Raw genomic sequence first — 15,725 nt, 5'->3', positions numbered from 1 at the left:
TAGTCGCACTTTCAAGGTTGCGTCAGCAATACGGTGTGACGCTTTTGGTCATTGATGAAAACACCTCACAACCAACTCTCGTTTGAATCATAATGGCAGGTTTGAAATAATATCGATTGTACATAGGGAAATAGATGTTTCTACGAATAAGCAAACGGGCTGAAAAACATTTGGCTGCTGAAAATTGCGATTACCATATCATACATATGCCAAACCTAGACAAAATAGAAACTATTCCATATGTAATGGCTTAACTACCTACATTCAATGTCACGTATGGGCGAGCATATCATGGACTACCTACCACCTTTCAAACTTCTCGTTTTAACCTTATCAATGACATTATGTATTTCAGAGCAGTTCTCAGTTTTAGACACTAGTTTTAGACACAATATGCCTTTATGCCTCTTTCTAAGAGAAAAAGCTGAATTGTTTCTCAACGTGGCATTACTTCAATGAGTATCTTGAGATATTTAGCATTAAACAATTACTGGTTGGGTGCTAGAATAACAGTTGCTTAGAGGGCATTTGTAAGGATAGTTCATTTTTATGTTGAATATGTTGTTATAGTCCTATTACATTTGTAATTATTGTTTCAAAAGCTTTGATAAAGCCATTCAATATCTGTTTCAGTGTGTCTTTGACACTTCATATACTGTCATTGCTTAGACACGATGGCTGTTTTGAAGCGCACGAACCTATCAATGGCAACTTCGGCATTATTCGGCTACACTCGGCTCCTCTGTTTCGTAACCCTCAACCGAACATACACGTGGTATTTTGGTATGAAGGACGCAGAAGCTTCACATAACTGGCTCGAATAGTCCTTCTATAACAGGGAACACAGTTTACACAACGACAATCAGTGGAAGCATGAGAAACATGCAGTGATATCGTTTTCACACAAGTTATCTTATGATTGAAGAATGCATATTGCCGATTTCGCGGCAGGATCCATAGGAGGTACGTAACCTATTGCGATTTCGAAGCCGTTATTTAAAAACAACGTCGCCTAATATTAATGTCGGTTGTCCGAGCCCTGAATAACAAGCTCATGGAAAATATCATTCATAGAAATTATGTGTGCGTCGTCAATAATATTTGGAGGTTCGTTCGTTATAGAAGTTTGTGACCCCACTCCTTTTGGGGGCTTTTGAGGTTATGCGTATATAGAGAGTCTATATATATAATAGTCTATATAATTGTACAGGAGAATGTTGCCTGGAAACCCGATTTAGAATTGCATTGAAATCTCTGTCGGGCAGAAATCTGCATTTGAATCAGGAAAGTTTCCTTTCACGACCTCAATATCCCAGAATGTTGAATAAAATTATATTGAAGGTACTTTACCTTTTGTCCATGTTCATGCTGTTGGTTCTTTTGGCGGTAGGGATGTAAGACAATATGTACACAGAGAAGTATAATTACATACACTTTTTTTTTAAAGCACTGGTAGTGCCTTCAGATTTATATGACCTGAAGCATGCGCACAATATGAAAATACATGTATACAATGAGATGCATGCATACTTGCAGGCTCGTGCGCGTGATTACATTGTTTTGTTCATGGTGATAGAAATCTGAACACACTACCAGCGCTTTGAAAAGTTGATGTAATTATACTTTCCTGTGCATATATTGTCTTACATTCCTACCGCCAAAAGAACGAACTGCATAGACAACCAGTAAAGTGGTTAAAATATAATTGTATTCAACATTCTGGCTTGTAGAGTTCGTGAGAGGAACATTGCCTGATTCAAACCCAGTTTTTTTGTCCAACATTGATTTCAATACAGTTCAATTCAGGAATGTCCAGAAGGCCTCAAAACCCAAATCCTAATCCTTTTCTAAACATAGTAACATCTTTGGCAGTCTATCCTCCTTGATTAACCAGGCCACCTCATGCACCTACTGTATGTTACTTTGTGTCAAATACGTTTTGTACAGTATTACAAAGTTCAATTTAATGTTGTGTGGCAGTCAAAATTGATATGCCATCACAATGTTAGGATGTTGTAAACAAGGACCAGCATGGCAGACTGATATGTACTCTCATACATGTATCTAGTCGTCTTAGCAACTCCTTCATTTACATTTGGTGATAGAAATGTGGTCATGTTACCACAGTAACACCTGGAGTTTGCTTAATTAAGATGGTTAGCTAACACAGATGTCATCATTCACCAATCAAGCTAGCTATAATAACATTGTAATAACAATGTCACCTAGTCTGCTATGTGTGTGGTCTTTATCATTTCCATTCCTCTGTCTAAACACAGGGGCATGTGGTGTTGCTGTGGGATATCCTCTTGATACAGTAAAGGTAAGTGTTTTGATGTTAATGTGTTTTATTGAAGTGGAGAAAAACCATACCAGTCAAAAGTTTGGACACACCTACTCATTCAAGGGTTTTTCTTTATTTGTAATATTTTCTACATTGTAGAATAATAGTGAAGACATCAAAACTATGAAATTACACATAGAGAATCATGTAGTAACCAAAAAGTGTTAAACAAATCAAAATATATTTTAGATTCTTCAAAGTAGCCACCCTTTGCCTTGATGAGCCACAGTTTTGCACACTCTTGGCATTCTCTCAACCAGCTTTCTGAATAATGATTTTCCAACATTCTTGAAAGAGTTCCCACATATGCTGAGCACTTGTTGGCTGCTTTTCCTTCAGTCAGACCAAAGGACAGATTTCCACCTGTCTTATGTCCATTGCTCGTGTTTCTTGGCCCAAACAAGTCTCTTCTTATTATTGGTGTCCTTTAGTAGTGGTTTCTTTGCAGCAATTGGACCATGAAGGCCTGATTCACGCAGTCTACTCTGAACAGTTGATGTTGCGATGTGTCTGTTACTTGAACTCTGTGAAGCATTTATTTGGGCTGCAATCCGAGGTGCAGTTAACTCTATTGAACGTATCCTCTGCAGCAGAGGTAACTCTGGATCTTCCTTTCCTGTGACGGTCCTCATGAGAGCCAGTTTCATCAAAGCGCTTGATGGTTTTTGCGACTGCACTTGAAGAAACTTGAGAAGTTCTTGAAATGTTATTTATTGACTGACCTTCATGTCTTAAGGTAATGATGGGCTGTCGTTTCACTTTGCTTATTTCAGCTGTTCTTGCCATAATATGTACTTGATCTTTTTACCAAATTGGGGCTATTTTCTGTAATTGAAATGTTAATTGTTAATTGAAATGCATTCCAGGTGACTACCTCATGAACCTGATTGAGAGAATGGCAAGAGTCTGCAAAGCTGTCATCAAGGCAAAGGGTGGCTACTTTGAAGAATCTCAAATATAAAATATATTTTGATTTGTTGAACACTTTTTTGGTTACTACGTGATTCCATATGTGTTATTTCATAGTTTTGATGTCTTCACTATTATTCTAAAATGTAGAAAATAGTAAAAATTAAGAAAAACCCTTGAATGAGTAGGTGTGTCCAAACTTTTGACTGATACTGTACATACCTAAAGATGTTGCCATGAGCCTTATTCTGGTGATGACATAACTCCTGCTAGGCTGAACTCTTCCTGACGTTGACAGGTGAGGATACAAACTCAGAAGCAGTTCACTGGAATTTGGCATTGCTTCATAACAACGTTATCTAAAGAAGGGGTGAGTGTCAATCTTTTCCGGCATCAAGCAGTCCTAATCAGTTGGTTCATCAGTCACCTTATCTTAATGTCTAAACTGAGAAGCACACTGACCCACCCTCCTCTCTCTCCTGTACCTCCAGGTCCATGGCTTCTTCAAGGGGATGTCCCTGCCTGTTACCACGGTTTCCATGACTTCCTCTGTGGTGTTTGGGATGTACAGGAACTGCCGTCAGTGTCTCAGTCAGCTGAGGGGAGGACCAGGAACCCCAAACACCAAACCAGAAATCTTCCTCTCCGGCCTGGCCGGGGGTGTGGCTACGGTGAGGAGTTTTATTTCTGAGGATATATATTCTTTTGTTGTTGTTTTCCAGAATGAACTTTCACAGGATTTGTGATTGTATGACCAATGTATTTACTTTCTAAGGGAGGACAATGTCATGTTATCCAGACTTGGACCTTATTGTTCACCCTGCTACCATCTAGAAGGCGGCGACAGTACAGGTGCATCAAAGCAGGGACCGAGAGACTGAAAAACAGCTTCTATCTCTAGGCCAACAGACTGTCAAATTGTCACCACTAGCCGGCCTCCGCCCATTACCCTGCCTTGAACATAGTCACTTTTACTAGCCGGCTACCACCCGGTACTCTACCCTGCACTTTAGAGACTGCTGCCCTATGTACATAGTCATTGAACACTGGTCACTTTATTCATGTTTACATACCATATCCACTTCAGATGTATACTCTGTATTCTAGTCAAGGCTCATCCTATATAACTACTGCTGTACACACCTTTTCTATTCATATACTGCCCATACTGTCTGTACACACCATCATATGCATATTTACTTATATACTGGACTCTGACATTGCTTGTTCTGATATTCCTTAATTTCTTTCTCAATTTCTTGAGGGAATTGTGTGTAATGTTTTGTACTGTTAGGTATTACTGCACTGTTGGAGCTAGAAACATAAGCATTTTTTTGCACCTGCGATAATATCTGCAAAATATGTGTACTCGACCAATAACAGTTTATTTGATTTATTGACATTATTTGGTTTTACAATATGGTAGTCCTGTTACAGTGTAATTAGTGAGTAACTGCCAACCTGTACGTGAATTCACTGACTGTCCCGTTTCCTTATTCTGGTCTCTCAGGTGACAGTGATGTCACCAGGTGACATAGTGAAAGTCAGGCTGCAGTGTCAGACAGAGTCCATGCGAGCCAGAAAAGGGGCCAACTTGCCCAAACCCAAGTACCGCGGCCCCGTCCACTGTCTCCTGACCATCGTCAGAGAGGAGGGGGTACTGGGGCTCTACAGGGGAGCTCTGCCTCTCATGCTGAGAGACGGACCGTCCTACGCCACCTACTTCCTGACTTACAGCACACTCTGTGAGTGGTTCACCCCGACTGGAAAGAAGGGACCAGGTGAGTGAGATTCTATTTGGTCCATAGCTTACCTTTTGACCCTCCAGCTGGTTTTCTATTGGTCCAAAGCGTGGGCGTCTGTCCTCAACAGGATACAACATTGGCCTCTTATGAATGTGTTCTACTCTACAAATGGTTAAAGTAATTATTGTTGTAGTTCATAGATAGAGCATTTAACCCTAATCCCTATCTCTTGCGATTCTCAGAGTGGACAGGGGTGATGCTGGCTGGCGGGGTGGCTGGTATGACCGGCTGGACAGTGGGTACGCCCATGGACGTGATTAAGGCTCGCCTCCAGATGGACGGAGCCAGGGATATCAAGAGATACAAGGGCTTTGTCCACTGCATCACAGAGACAGTCAGGATGGAGGGGTCAGGGGTGTTCTTTAGGAGCTTGGGTATCAACTGTCTACGTGCCTTCCCTGTCAACATGGTGGTGTTCGCTACCTATGAACTCCTGGTCGGCTTCCTCAGAACACAGCCTGATGCTATAGAACCCCCCAAACTAGAGTTTGAGTAGACACTGAGTGATTAACCGAAATGTTGGTTATTTTTAGTTTTTTAAACAACTAATTGACCAATTAGTTCAATTATTTTAATTCCATTTAATTCGTTTTTTTCTGTTAGCTCAATGCGCACATCGCACAGTTTCTCTAGAGATAAATCCGATCCCGCCTGAACTGTGCAATGTACAGTAGTAGGGAGTTGAAATGTCCAATAGGTTAGAGCATAAAACGCTGTAATTAACTACAATGACCTAAATCCATTGCGCAGATGACTTGGAATTAAATAATAAATTAATCAAATAAAACAAATGTAATATATACAACAACTGAAATATTTTATTAAAGTAATGTGAATAAATTATGGTTAATGGGAAGCAGTAATGGGACGTCACTACCATCATGGGACTTTTATTAATAGTTTTATTCTGTTACAGTATTCAACCCACATAATGCATAGTGCATTTAATGTTTAAAAAAACAATCAAAATTGAAACAGTAATTATTTTGTAATAATCTAACGGAAACCGAACCGACCTCAAAAAGCATAAATTGCTCAGCACTAAACACTGGACTTGTTAGACAAATGTACCTCTCTCTCTTGATTGTACTCCTCCTCTCTCTTGATTGCACTCTCTCACACTCCCGGTTCGTCTCGCTGACCGTCTGTCTGACCTGTCTGACTTTGTTTCTCTCTCTCTCTCTCTCTCTATCTCTATCTCTCTCTCTCTCTCTACTCTCTTCTCTCTCTCTCTCGGATCAGTAGAGGGGTTAGATCAGTGGTCACCAACCGGTCAATCGTGATCGACTGATCGATCCCAAGGCATCTCTAGCCGATCTCCAAATATTTCTGTAAAAAACCCAACTCTAAAGCATTGCGTTCCTATTTCTTTTGTATTCCTCTTGTGTAGTTGGCTGTAGGTGCACCCGATTCAGCTGCCCTGCGTGCCGGGAAGCCGAAATGTTCAGATTTTGAACCGTTTCATGTGTCTGAAGGGACAAACTCTGTCTTCCCCATGGGCCCCAAGAGTTATGCGATTTAAAAACGTTTAAAACCATGACTAGATAGAGACTGTCTACAAATACAGCAGAGAGATGCTGTTTTTATGAGTGAGTTTATGTTTAAGTTCTTACTCAGCACATACAGTTGAAGTCGGAAGTTTACATACACTTAGTTTGGATTTAATAAAACTAATTTTTCAACCACTCCACACATTTCTTGTTAACAAACTATAGTTTTGACAAGTAGGTTAGGACATCTATTTTATGCATGACACAAGTAATTTTTCCAACAATTGTTTACAGACAGATTATTTCACTTACTGTATCACAATTCCAGTGGGTCAGAAGTTTACATACGCTAAACTGACTGACTTTAAACATTATGTCATGGCTTTAGAAGCTTCTGATAGGCTAATTGACATAATTTGAGTCAATTGGAGGTGTACCTGTGGATGTATTTCAAGGCCTACCTTTAAACTCGGTGCCTCTTTGCTTGACATTATGGGAAAATCAAAACAAGTGTAGACCTCCACAAGTCTGGTTTATCCTTGGGAGCAATTTCCAAACGCCTGAAGGTACCAAGTTCATCTATACAAACAATAGTACGCAAGTATAAACACCATGGGACCACCGGCCGTCATACCGCTCAGGGAGGAGATGCGTTCTGTCTCCTAGAGATGAACGTACTTTGGTGCGAAAAGTGCAAATCAATACCAGAACCACAGCAAAGAACCGTGTCAAGTTGCTGGAGGAAACAAGTACAAAAGTATCTATTTCCACAGTAAAAACGAGTCCCATGTCGACATAACCTGAAAGGCCGCTCAGCAAGGAAGAAGCCACTGCTCCAAACCGCCATAAAAAAGCCAGACTACAGTTTGCAACTGCACATGGGGACAAAGATCTTACTTTTTGGAGAAATGTCCTCTGGTCTGATGAAACAAAAATGGAACCGTATGAACATAATGACCATCATTTTGTTTGGAGGAAAAAGGTGGGATGCTTGTAAGCCGAAGAACATCATCCCAACCGTGAAGCACGGGGGTGGCAGCATCATGTTGTGGGAGCCTTTTGGTCCTAGACTTGGCGCTCCGGTACCGCTTGCAGTGCGGTAGCAGAGAAAACAGTCTTGGGTGACTGGAGTCTCTGACAATTTTATGGGCTTTCCTCTGACACCACCTATTATATAGGTCCTGGATGGCAGGAAGCTTGGCCCCAGTGATGTACTGGGCCATTTGCACTACACTCTGTAGCGCCTTGTGGTCAGATGCTGAGCAGTTGCCATACCAGGCGGTGATGCTACCGGTCAGGATGCTCTCGATGGTGCAGCTGTAGAACCTTTTGAGTATCTGGGGGCCCATGACAAATCTTTTCAGTCTCCTGAGGGGGAAAAGGTTTTGTCATGGCCTCTTCATGACTGTCTTGTGTTTGGACCATGATATTTCGTACGTGACGTGGACACCAAGGAACTTGAAACTCTCGACCCGCTCCACTACAGTCCCTTTGATGTTAATGGAGGCCTGTTCGGCCCGCCTTATCCTGTAGTCCACGATCAGCTACTGGTCTTGCTCACATTGAGGGAGAGGTTGTTGTTCTGGCATCACACAGCCAGTTCTCTGACCTCCTCACTGTAGGCCGTCTCATTGTTGTCGGTGATCAGTCCTATTGTGTTGTCGGCAAACTTAATGATGGTGTTGGAGTCATGTTTTACCACCCAGTCATGGATGAACAGGGAATACAGGAGGGGACTAAGTACACACCCCTGAGGGGGCCCCAGTGTTGAGGATCAGCATGGCAGACGTTTTGTTGCCTACTCTTACCACCTGGGGCGGCCCGTAAGGAAGTCCAGGATCCAGTTGCAGAGGGAGGTGTTTAGTCCCAGAGTCCTTAGCGTAGTGATGAGCTTCGTGGGCACTATGGTGTTGAACGCTGAGCTGTAGTCGATGAACAGCATCTGTCACGACTTCTGCCAAAGTCGGTTCCTCTCCTTGTTCGGGCGGTCAATGTCACCGGTCTTCTAGCCATCGGCGATCTATTTTTCATGTTCCATTTGTTTTGTGTTGTTTTCACACTCACCTGGTTTCAATTCCCTAATTACATGTTGTATATTTTCCCTCTGTTTCCCCCATGTCCTTGTCGGGAATTGTTTATTTGTAAGTTATTCGTGCTATGTGTTACTGGTGCGCTATGGTTTTTGTACCCATGTGTTTGTTGTTTTATTTGCCGTTAGTTGTATATTTTAAACTGCTCCGGCTATTCACCACGTTCTGCTCTCCTGCGTTTGACTTCCCTGCCACCACTTACTCACGTCTTACAGCATCCTCACATAGGTGTTCCTTTTGTCCAGCTGAGAAGGGCGGTGTGGAGTGCGATTGAGATTGCATCATCTGTGGAACTGTTGGAGCGGTATGCGAATTGGAGTGGGTCTAGGATGTCCGGATGCTGTTGATTTGAGCCATGACCAGGCTTTCAAATCACTTCAAGGCTACCGAAGTGAGTGCCATGGGTCGATAATCATTTAGGCAGGTTACCTTCGCTTCCTTGGGTACAGAGACTATGGTGGTCTGCTTGAAATGTGTAGATATTACAGACTCAGTCAGGAGAGGTTGGAAATGTCAGTGAAGACACTTTACAGTTGGTCCGCGCATGCTTTGAGTACACGTCCTGGTAATCCATCTAGCCGGTTTAAAGGTTTTGTTCACATCGGCTACCGAGAGCGTTATCACACAGTGGTCCAGATCAGCTGGTGCTCTCGTGCATGCTTCAGTGTTGCTTGCCGCGAAGCTAGCATAAAAGGCATTTAGCTCATCTGGTAGGCTCGCGTCACTGGGCAGCTCACATCTGGGTTTCCCTTTGTAGTCCGTAATAGTTTTCAAGCCCTGCCATATCTGACGAGTGTGATGAATTTTTTTACACTGTATTGACGCTTTGCTTGTTTGATGGTTTGTCTGAGGGCAGAGCGGGATTTCTTATAAGCATCCAGATTAGTCTCCCACTCCTTGAAAGTGGCAGCTCTAGCCTTTAGCTCGATGTGGATGTTGCCTGTAATCCATGGCTTCTGGTTGGGATATGTATGTAAGGTCACTGTGGGCACGACGTCATCGATGCACTTATTGATGAAGCCGATGACTAAGGTGGTGTATTCCTCAATGCCATTGGATGAATCCTGGAACATATTCCAGTCTGTGCTAGCAAAACAGTCCTGTAGTATAGCATCTGCGTCATCTGACCACTTCCGTATTGAGTGAGTCACTGGTACTTCCTGCTTTAGTTTTTGCTTGTAAGCAGGGATCAGGAGGATAGAATTGTGGTCAGATTCGCCAAGTGGAGGGCGGGGGAGAGCTTTGTATGCATCTCTGTGTGTGGAGTAAAGGTGGTCTAGGATTTGTTTTCCTCTGGTTGCACATGTGACATGCTGGTAAAAAAAAATGGTAAAACTGATTTAAGTTTGCTTGCATTAAAGTCCCTGGCCACTAGGAGCACTGCTTCTGGGTGAGCATTTTCTTCTTTTTTTATGGCCTTATAGAGTTGGTTGAGAGCTTTCTTAGTGGCAGCTTCACTTTGTGTTGGTAAATAGACAGCTACGAATAATATAGATGAGAACTCTCTTGGCAGATAGTGTGGTCTACAGCTTATCATAAGGTACTCTACCTCAGGCGAGCAATACCTCGAGACTTCTTTAATATTAGGCATCGCGCACCAGCTGTTATTGACAAAAAAGACCCACAGACCCACCCCTCGTCTCACCAGAGGTAGCGTCTCTGTTCTGCATGGAAAATCCCGCCAGCTCAATATTGTCCGTTTCTTTGTTTAGCCACGTCTCGGTGTAACATAAAATGTTACAGTTTTTAATGTCCCGCTGGTAGGATAATCTTAATAGTAGGTCATCAATTTTATTTTCTAATTAGCAAGGAGAATGGAAAGCATTGGGAGTTTACTCATTCGCCTCCGGCTTCTCAGAAGGATCTCCAATCTGGTTCCCCTTTTCCAGTGTCTTTTCTTCAAGCAAAAGGCGTGGATCTGGGCCTGTTCCAGTGAAAACAGGATATCCTTCTCGTTGGACTTGTTAAAGGAAAAAGTTTCTTCCAGTCTGTGGGGAGTAATCGCTTTTCTGATGTCCAGAAGTTCTTTTTGGTCATAAGAGACGGTAGCAGCAACATTATGTACACAATAATTTACAAAATAAGTTACGCAAGAAAACTTACAAAATTGCACAATTGGTTTGGAGAATGTAAAACGTCTGCCATGTTCTTCGGCGCCATCTTTACGTTTAAATAATGCAATGTGACTCGAGTTTCGCCATCAGCTGGAAGACGGTGTCCCTTTTTGGTCAGTGTCAGCAGAGGAAAAGGAGAGCGGAGTGACGTTGAAAGGCAGATCGTCAGTCTGCTGCTCTCTCTCTACCTCCACTGAGACTGACCATCAGATGCAGGCACCATCAGCCCAGTAAACTAAATTAAAATCAAAAAATATTTTAATGTATGCTCACTCAGCTGTAAATGTATGCTCACAAGTAATACAACAATTGATCTATAACCGGTGTGATCACATAGCCTACCTCAAATTTTGAAATATTAAATATATATTTAATGGTCCAAACAAAAATGCTTTGGCAGGGCAATTCAAGTATAGCCAATATGCAGTGATAATGTGTTGGACCTATAGCCTACTGCACAAACCTCATTGCTACAGTACTGTTTTCAATATCTTAATGTTGCATAGGATTACGTTTTTTTCAGTCATGTAAAAAAAAATCTGAGCGACACATCTCGGCTTGTATTTTGACTCCGGAGGTGATCTTGACCCAGAAAAGGTTAGTGAACACTTGGTTAGATGATATGCACATGCTTTTCTGGGCTAAGGACTCAAAGAGTGTACCCCTCAGGCCTCAGTGTCTACTGACTTTCATTCTTGTCCCTTAATCTGGGAAACCGGGTGTGTTGGACACTTAAGCAATAAGGCCTGAGGAGGTGTGGTATATGGCCAATATACTACGGCTAAGGGTTGCTCTTAAGCATGACACAACGCAGAGTCTGGACACAGCCCTTAGCCGTGGTATATTGGTCATAAATCACAAGACCCCAAGGTGCCTTATTGCTATTATAAACTGGTTACCAACATAATTAGAGCAGTTCAAATAAATGTTTTGTCTTACCTGTGGAATACGGTCTGATATACCACGGCTGTCAGCCAATCAGCATTCAGGGCTCGAACCACCCAGTTTATAATGGTTAATAAGTACTGAGAAATGATCAATATCAGGGAGAGTACCAGGACGAGACGACAAATAGCTTGGCTGTGACCCTGAAGGACAGCAGTTTTTCCACCACTGGTCTTCGCAACTCCTGCCTCTCCTCCCTTGTAGCTTAGTTGGTAGAGCATGGATCTTGCAACGCCAGGGTTGTGGGTTCGATTCCCAAGGGGGACCAGTATGGAAAATGTATGTCACTCTGGATAAGAGCGTCTGCAAAATGACGTAAATGTAAATGTTTTTCATCAAAGCAGAGAAAGATAAGATTAGGCAAGGTGGCATCTAGCAAGCTGAACAGTACGTGTCTGTTTTGTAGGCACTTCTCTACTTGAATCAATTTTATTTGCGATAATTGAGCATTTTATCAATGCGCTGCAAAGTGCACAATTTTAAAAGGGATTGTTGATTGAGGCTAAAATGACTGCAGGAGCAGTAATGATGGTATGACTACAGGGACTGAAGAGAGTGGTATGACTACAGGGACTGGAGTGAGAGTGGTATGACTACAGGGACTAGAGAGAGAGTGGTATGACTACAGGGACTGGAGAGAGAGTGGTATGACTACAGGGACTAGAGAGAGAGTGGTATGACTACAGGGACTAGTGAGAGAGTGGTATGACTACAGGGACTAGTGAGAGAGTGGTATGACTACAGGGACTAGTGAGAGAGTGGTATGACTACAGGGACTAGTGAGAGAGTGGTATGACTACAGGGACTGGAGAGAGAGTGGTATGACTACAGGGACTGGAGAGAGACTGGTATGACTACAGGGACTAGTGAGAGAGTGGTATGACTACAGGGACGAGTGAGAGAGTGGTATGACTACAGGAACTAGTGAGAGAGTGGTATGACTACAGGGACTAGTGAGAGAGTGGTATGACTACAGGGACTGGAGAGAGAGTGGTATGACTACAGGGACTAGTGAGAGAGTGGTATGACTACAGGGACTAGTGAGAGAGTGGTATGACTACAGGGACTAGTGAGAGAGTGGTATGACTACAGGGACTAGTGAGAGAGTGGTATGACTACAGGGACTAGTGAGAGAGTGGTATGACAATAGGGACTGGAGAGAGAGTGGTATGACTACAGGGACTAGTGAGAGAGTGGTATGACTACAGGGACTAGTGAGAGAGTGGTATGACTACAGGGACTAGTGAGAGAGTGGTATGACAATAGGGACTGGAGAGAGAGAGTGGTATGGCTACAGGGACTAGTGAGAGAGTGATATGACTACGGGGACTGGACAGAGAGTGTGTGAAAAGTAGAAACTCAGAGTAATTGTTTTTGAAAAAATATAAGGGCAGTTATAGTATTTTGTGCCTGCCAAAATGTGAACGTTCATTCTACTTTCAGCTCATGACCTAACAGTGGCAAAATCTTGGCCTCTGTGTCCTTTGTCTCTTGCTGCCGAGGTTCAGCCTACTTTGCATGCTGACAGTAAGCCTCGCCTACAACTTTATAACAAACACAGTAGGTCATACACAAAGAACTCATGCCACTTCCTAGGAGCAATATGATAGTACTGTCAGTAGTATGACTCATCTCTGTGTTGATTTTGAGGGTTGTATTCTGTGTATTACTCAGGTATCCTGTGATGAATAGTTTATGTTCATGGACCATGCTGTAACCATAGATATCTCTCTCTGTCTCTCTGTCTCTCTGTGTGTGTGACATAAATAATGTACTCCTTCTTCATGGAATATTGTTACAATGATGCCTCTTGAGTGGGATACTGCTATGAGGTGAGTGATGGCTGCTGATCTAAAAATATGGTTGACTTTGAGGCATTGCAATGGCTTCTATCTTCTAAAGCCATTCAAGGGGGTGTTGGTCACGAATGTGTTATTTATTTGAGTAATTTATTCTGAAACTTAAAGTTGTCCTTTTGACTTTGGGCAGATTCTGTATGAAATGCACCAAATAAATGGGCTGGTGAATGTAGCCACTGAAGAGTGGATGTGCTCACTTACTCTATCAATTGCAGAATTGAACACAGGACAGCATACTAGCAAGCGGAACAGATGTCCCTTTTCAATTGTGTTTGTTTTATTTAGCATTTAATCAAACATCTGCAAAGCATTGTGTGCTTTGCAGCGCATTGATGACATGCGGGATATCAGCTGTCATAACTGTTATAACAGTGTTATGTATCCTGAAGGTTTCAACTGCAGTTTAACCCAGCCATGGTTTCAGAATAGAACTCTATGGACATCTAGTGGAAAGAAGAGACATCAAAAGTTAATAATAAATAATTTTGGGGGTTGCTTATAGATAGGTTGGATGTTTAGCAACAAAAACGACATGTTTCTTGTTATTCTTGCTAGCAATCTGGCCATCCAGAATCTCACATTGTTTTCGTGAAGTTGTCAGCCAGCCCCTCTATGTTTGTCCTGTTACACAAGTGTGTAATGGAAATGCTTTTTTACATATCCCAACTCCCCCGCAGGGAAGTGAGGTCATGGCCAGGTCTACTTGCACAGCGACATTATCTTTATCTGCTCCAGGATTCTCAGTTACTAGCCCAACGCTCTAACCTCGAGGCTAACTGTCGACTGGGGCAGTTCTGAGGTTCATCAGTCGACTGGGGCAGTTCTGAGGTTCTTCAGTCGACTGGGGCAGTTCTGAGGTTCATCCCTCAACTGGGGCAATTCTGAGGTTCATCACTCCAGTGGGGCAGTTCTGAGGTTCATCCCTCAACTGTCGCAGTTCTGAGGTTCATCACTCCAGTGGGGCAGTTCTGAGGTTCATCCCTCAACTGTCGCAGTTCTGAGGTTCATCACTCCAGTGGGGCAGTTCTGAGGTTCATCACTCCAGTGGGGCAGTTCTGAGGTTCATTACTCCAGTGGGGCAGTTCTGAGGTTCATCACTACAGTGGGGCAGTTCTGAGGTTCATCACTCCAGTGGGGCAGTTCTGAGGTTCATCACTCCAGTGGGGCAGTTCTGAGGTTCATCACTCCAGTGGGGCAGTTCGGAGGTTCATCACTCCAGTGGGGCAGTTCGGAGGTTCATCACTACAGTGGGGCAGTTCTGAGGTTCATCACTCAACTGGGGCAGTTCTGAGGTTCATCACTCCAGTGGGGCAGTTCTGAGGTTCATTACTCCAGTGGGGCAGTTCTGAGGTTCATTACTCCAGTGGGGCAGTTCTGAGGTTCATTACTCCAGTGGGGCAGTTCTGAGGTTCATCACTCCAGTGGGGCAGTTCTGAGGTTCATCACTCAACTGGGGCAGTTCTGAGGTTCATCACTCCAGTGGGGCAGTTCTGAGGTTCATCACTCAACTGGCGCAGTTCTGAGGTTCATCACTCCAGTGGGTAGTGGGGCAGTTCTGAGGTTCATTACTCCAGTGGGGCAGTTCTGAGGTTCATCACTCCAGTGGGGCAGTTCTGAGGTTCATCACTCCAGTGGGGCAGTTCTGAGGTTCATCACTCCAGTGGGGCAGTTCTGAGGTTCATCACTCTAGTGGGTAGTGGGGCAGTTCTGAGGTTCATCACTCTAGTGGGTAGTGGGGCAGTTCTGAGGTTCATCACTCCAGTGGGGCAGTTCTGAGGTTCATCACTCCAGTGGGGCAGTTCTGAGGTTCATCACTCCAGTGGGGCAGTTCTGAGCTGATGCAGAATAGACGTCTTCCCATTACATTTGACTGATCTGGTCCTTTACCATAGCACACACGTCTCTCTCTCTCTCTCTCTCTCTCTCTCTCTCTCTCTCTCTCTCTCTCTCTCTCTCTCTCTCTCTCTCTCTCTCTCACACACACACACACACAACATCACCCTCCTCACACTACCCCCCCATGAGTGATTAGTCCCATATCAGGCGTGAACCAAATATTTCCAAGGGCCATTTGACTTTGTGAAACTCCAACAAGACATTTAACCAGGTGGCAAAGATGAACCAGGGTTGAACACATGTTTGTCTGAGGTCTATAGGAGAGTGTAGAAG

At 43.3% G+C, this 15,725-nt stretch overlaps 1 protein-coding gene across 1 annotated transcript; it reads left to right on the top strand.

The window, feature by feature from the left end:
• The first annotated feature begins 7 nt into the window (after positions 1-7).
• On the top strand, positions 8-6,124 carry slc25a47a (solute carrier family 25 member 47a). The gene is made up of 6 exons (XM_021600923.3): positions 8-963; positions 2,280-2,323; positions 3,552-3,623; positions 3,745-3,924; positions 4,764-5,034; positions 5,241-6,124. Exons 1-6 carry the CDS (start codon positions 927-929, stop codon positions 5,552-5,554), a joined length of 918 nt encoding a protein of 305 aa, XP_021456598.3. The 5' UTR covers positions 8-926; the 3' UTR covers positions 5,555-6,124.
• Positions 6,125-15,725: the final 9,601 nt, after the last annotated feature.

The sequence above is a fragment of the Oncorhynchus mykiss genome, chromosome 4 (assembly GCF_057628025.1).
Source record: "Oncorhynchus mykiss isolate SJ-2025 chromosome 4, ASM5762802v1, whole genome shotgun sequence".
Lineage (NCBI taxonomy): Eukaryota > Metazoa > Chordata > Actinopteri > Salmoniformes > Salmonidae > Oncorhynchus > Oncorhynchus mykiss.
The sequence above is the reverse complement of the archived record's forward strand: the minus strand, read 5'-3'. Positions and strand labels throughout refer to the sequence as shown.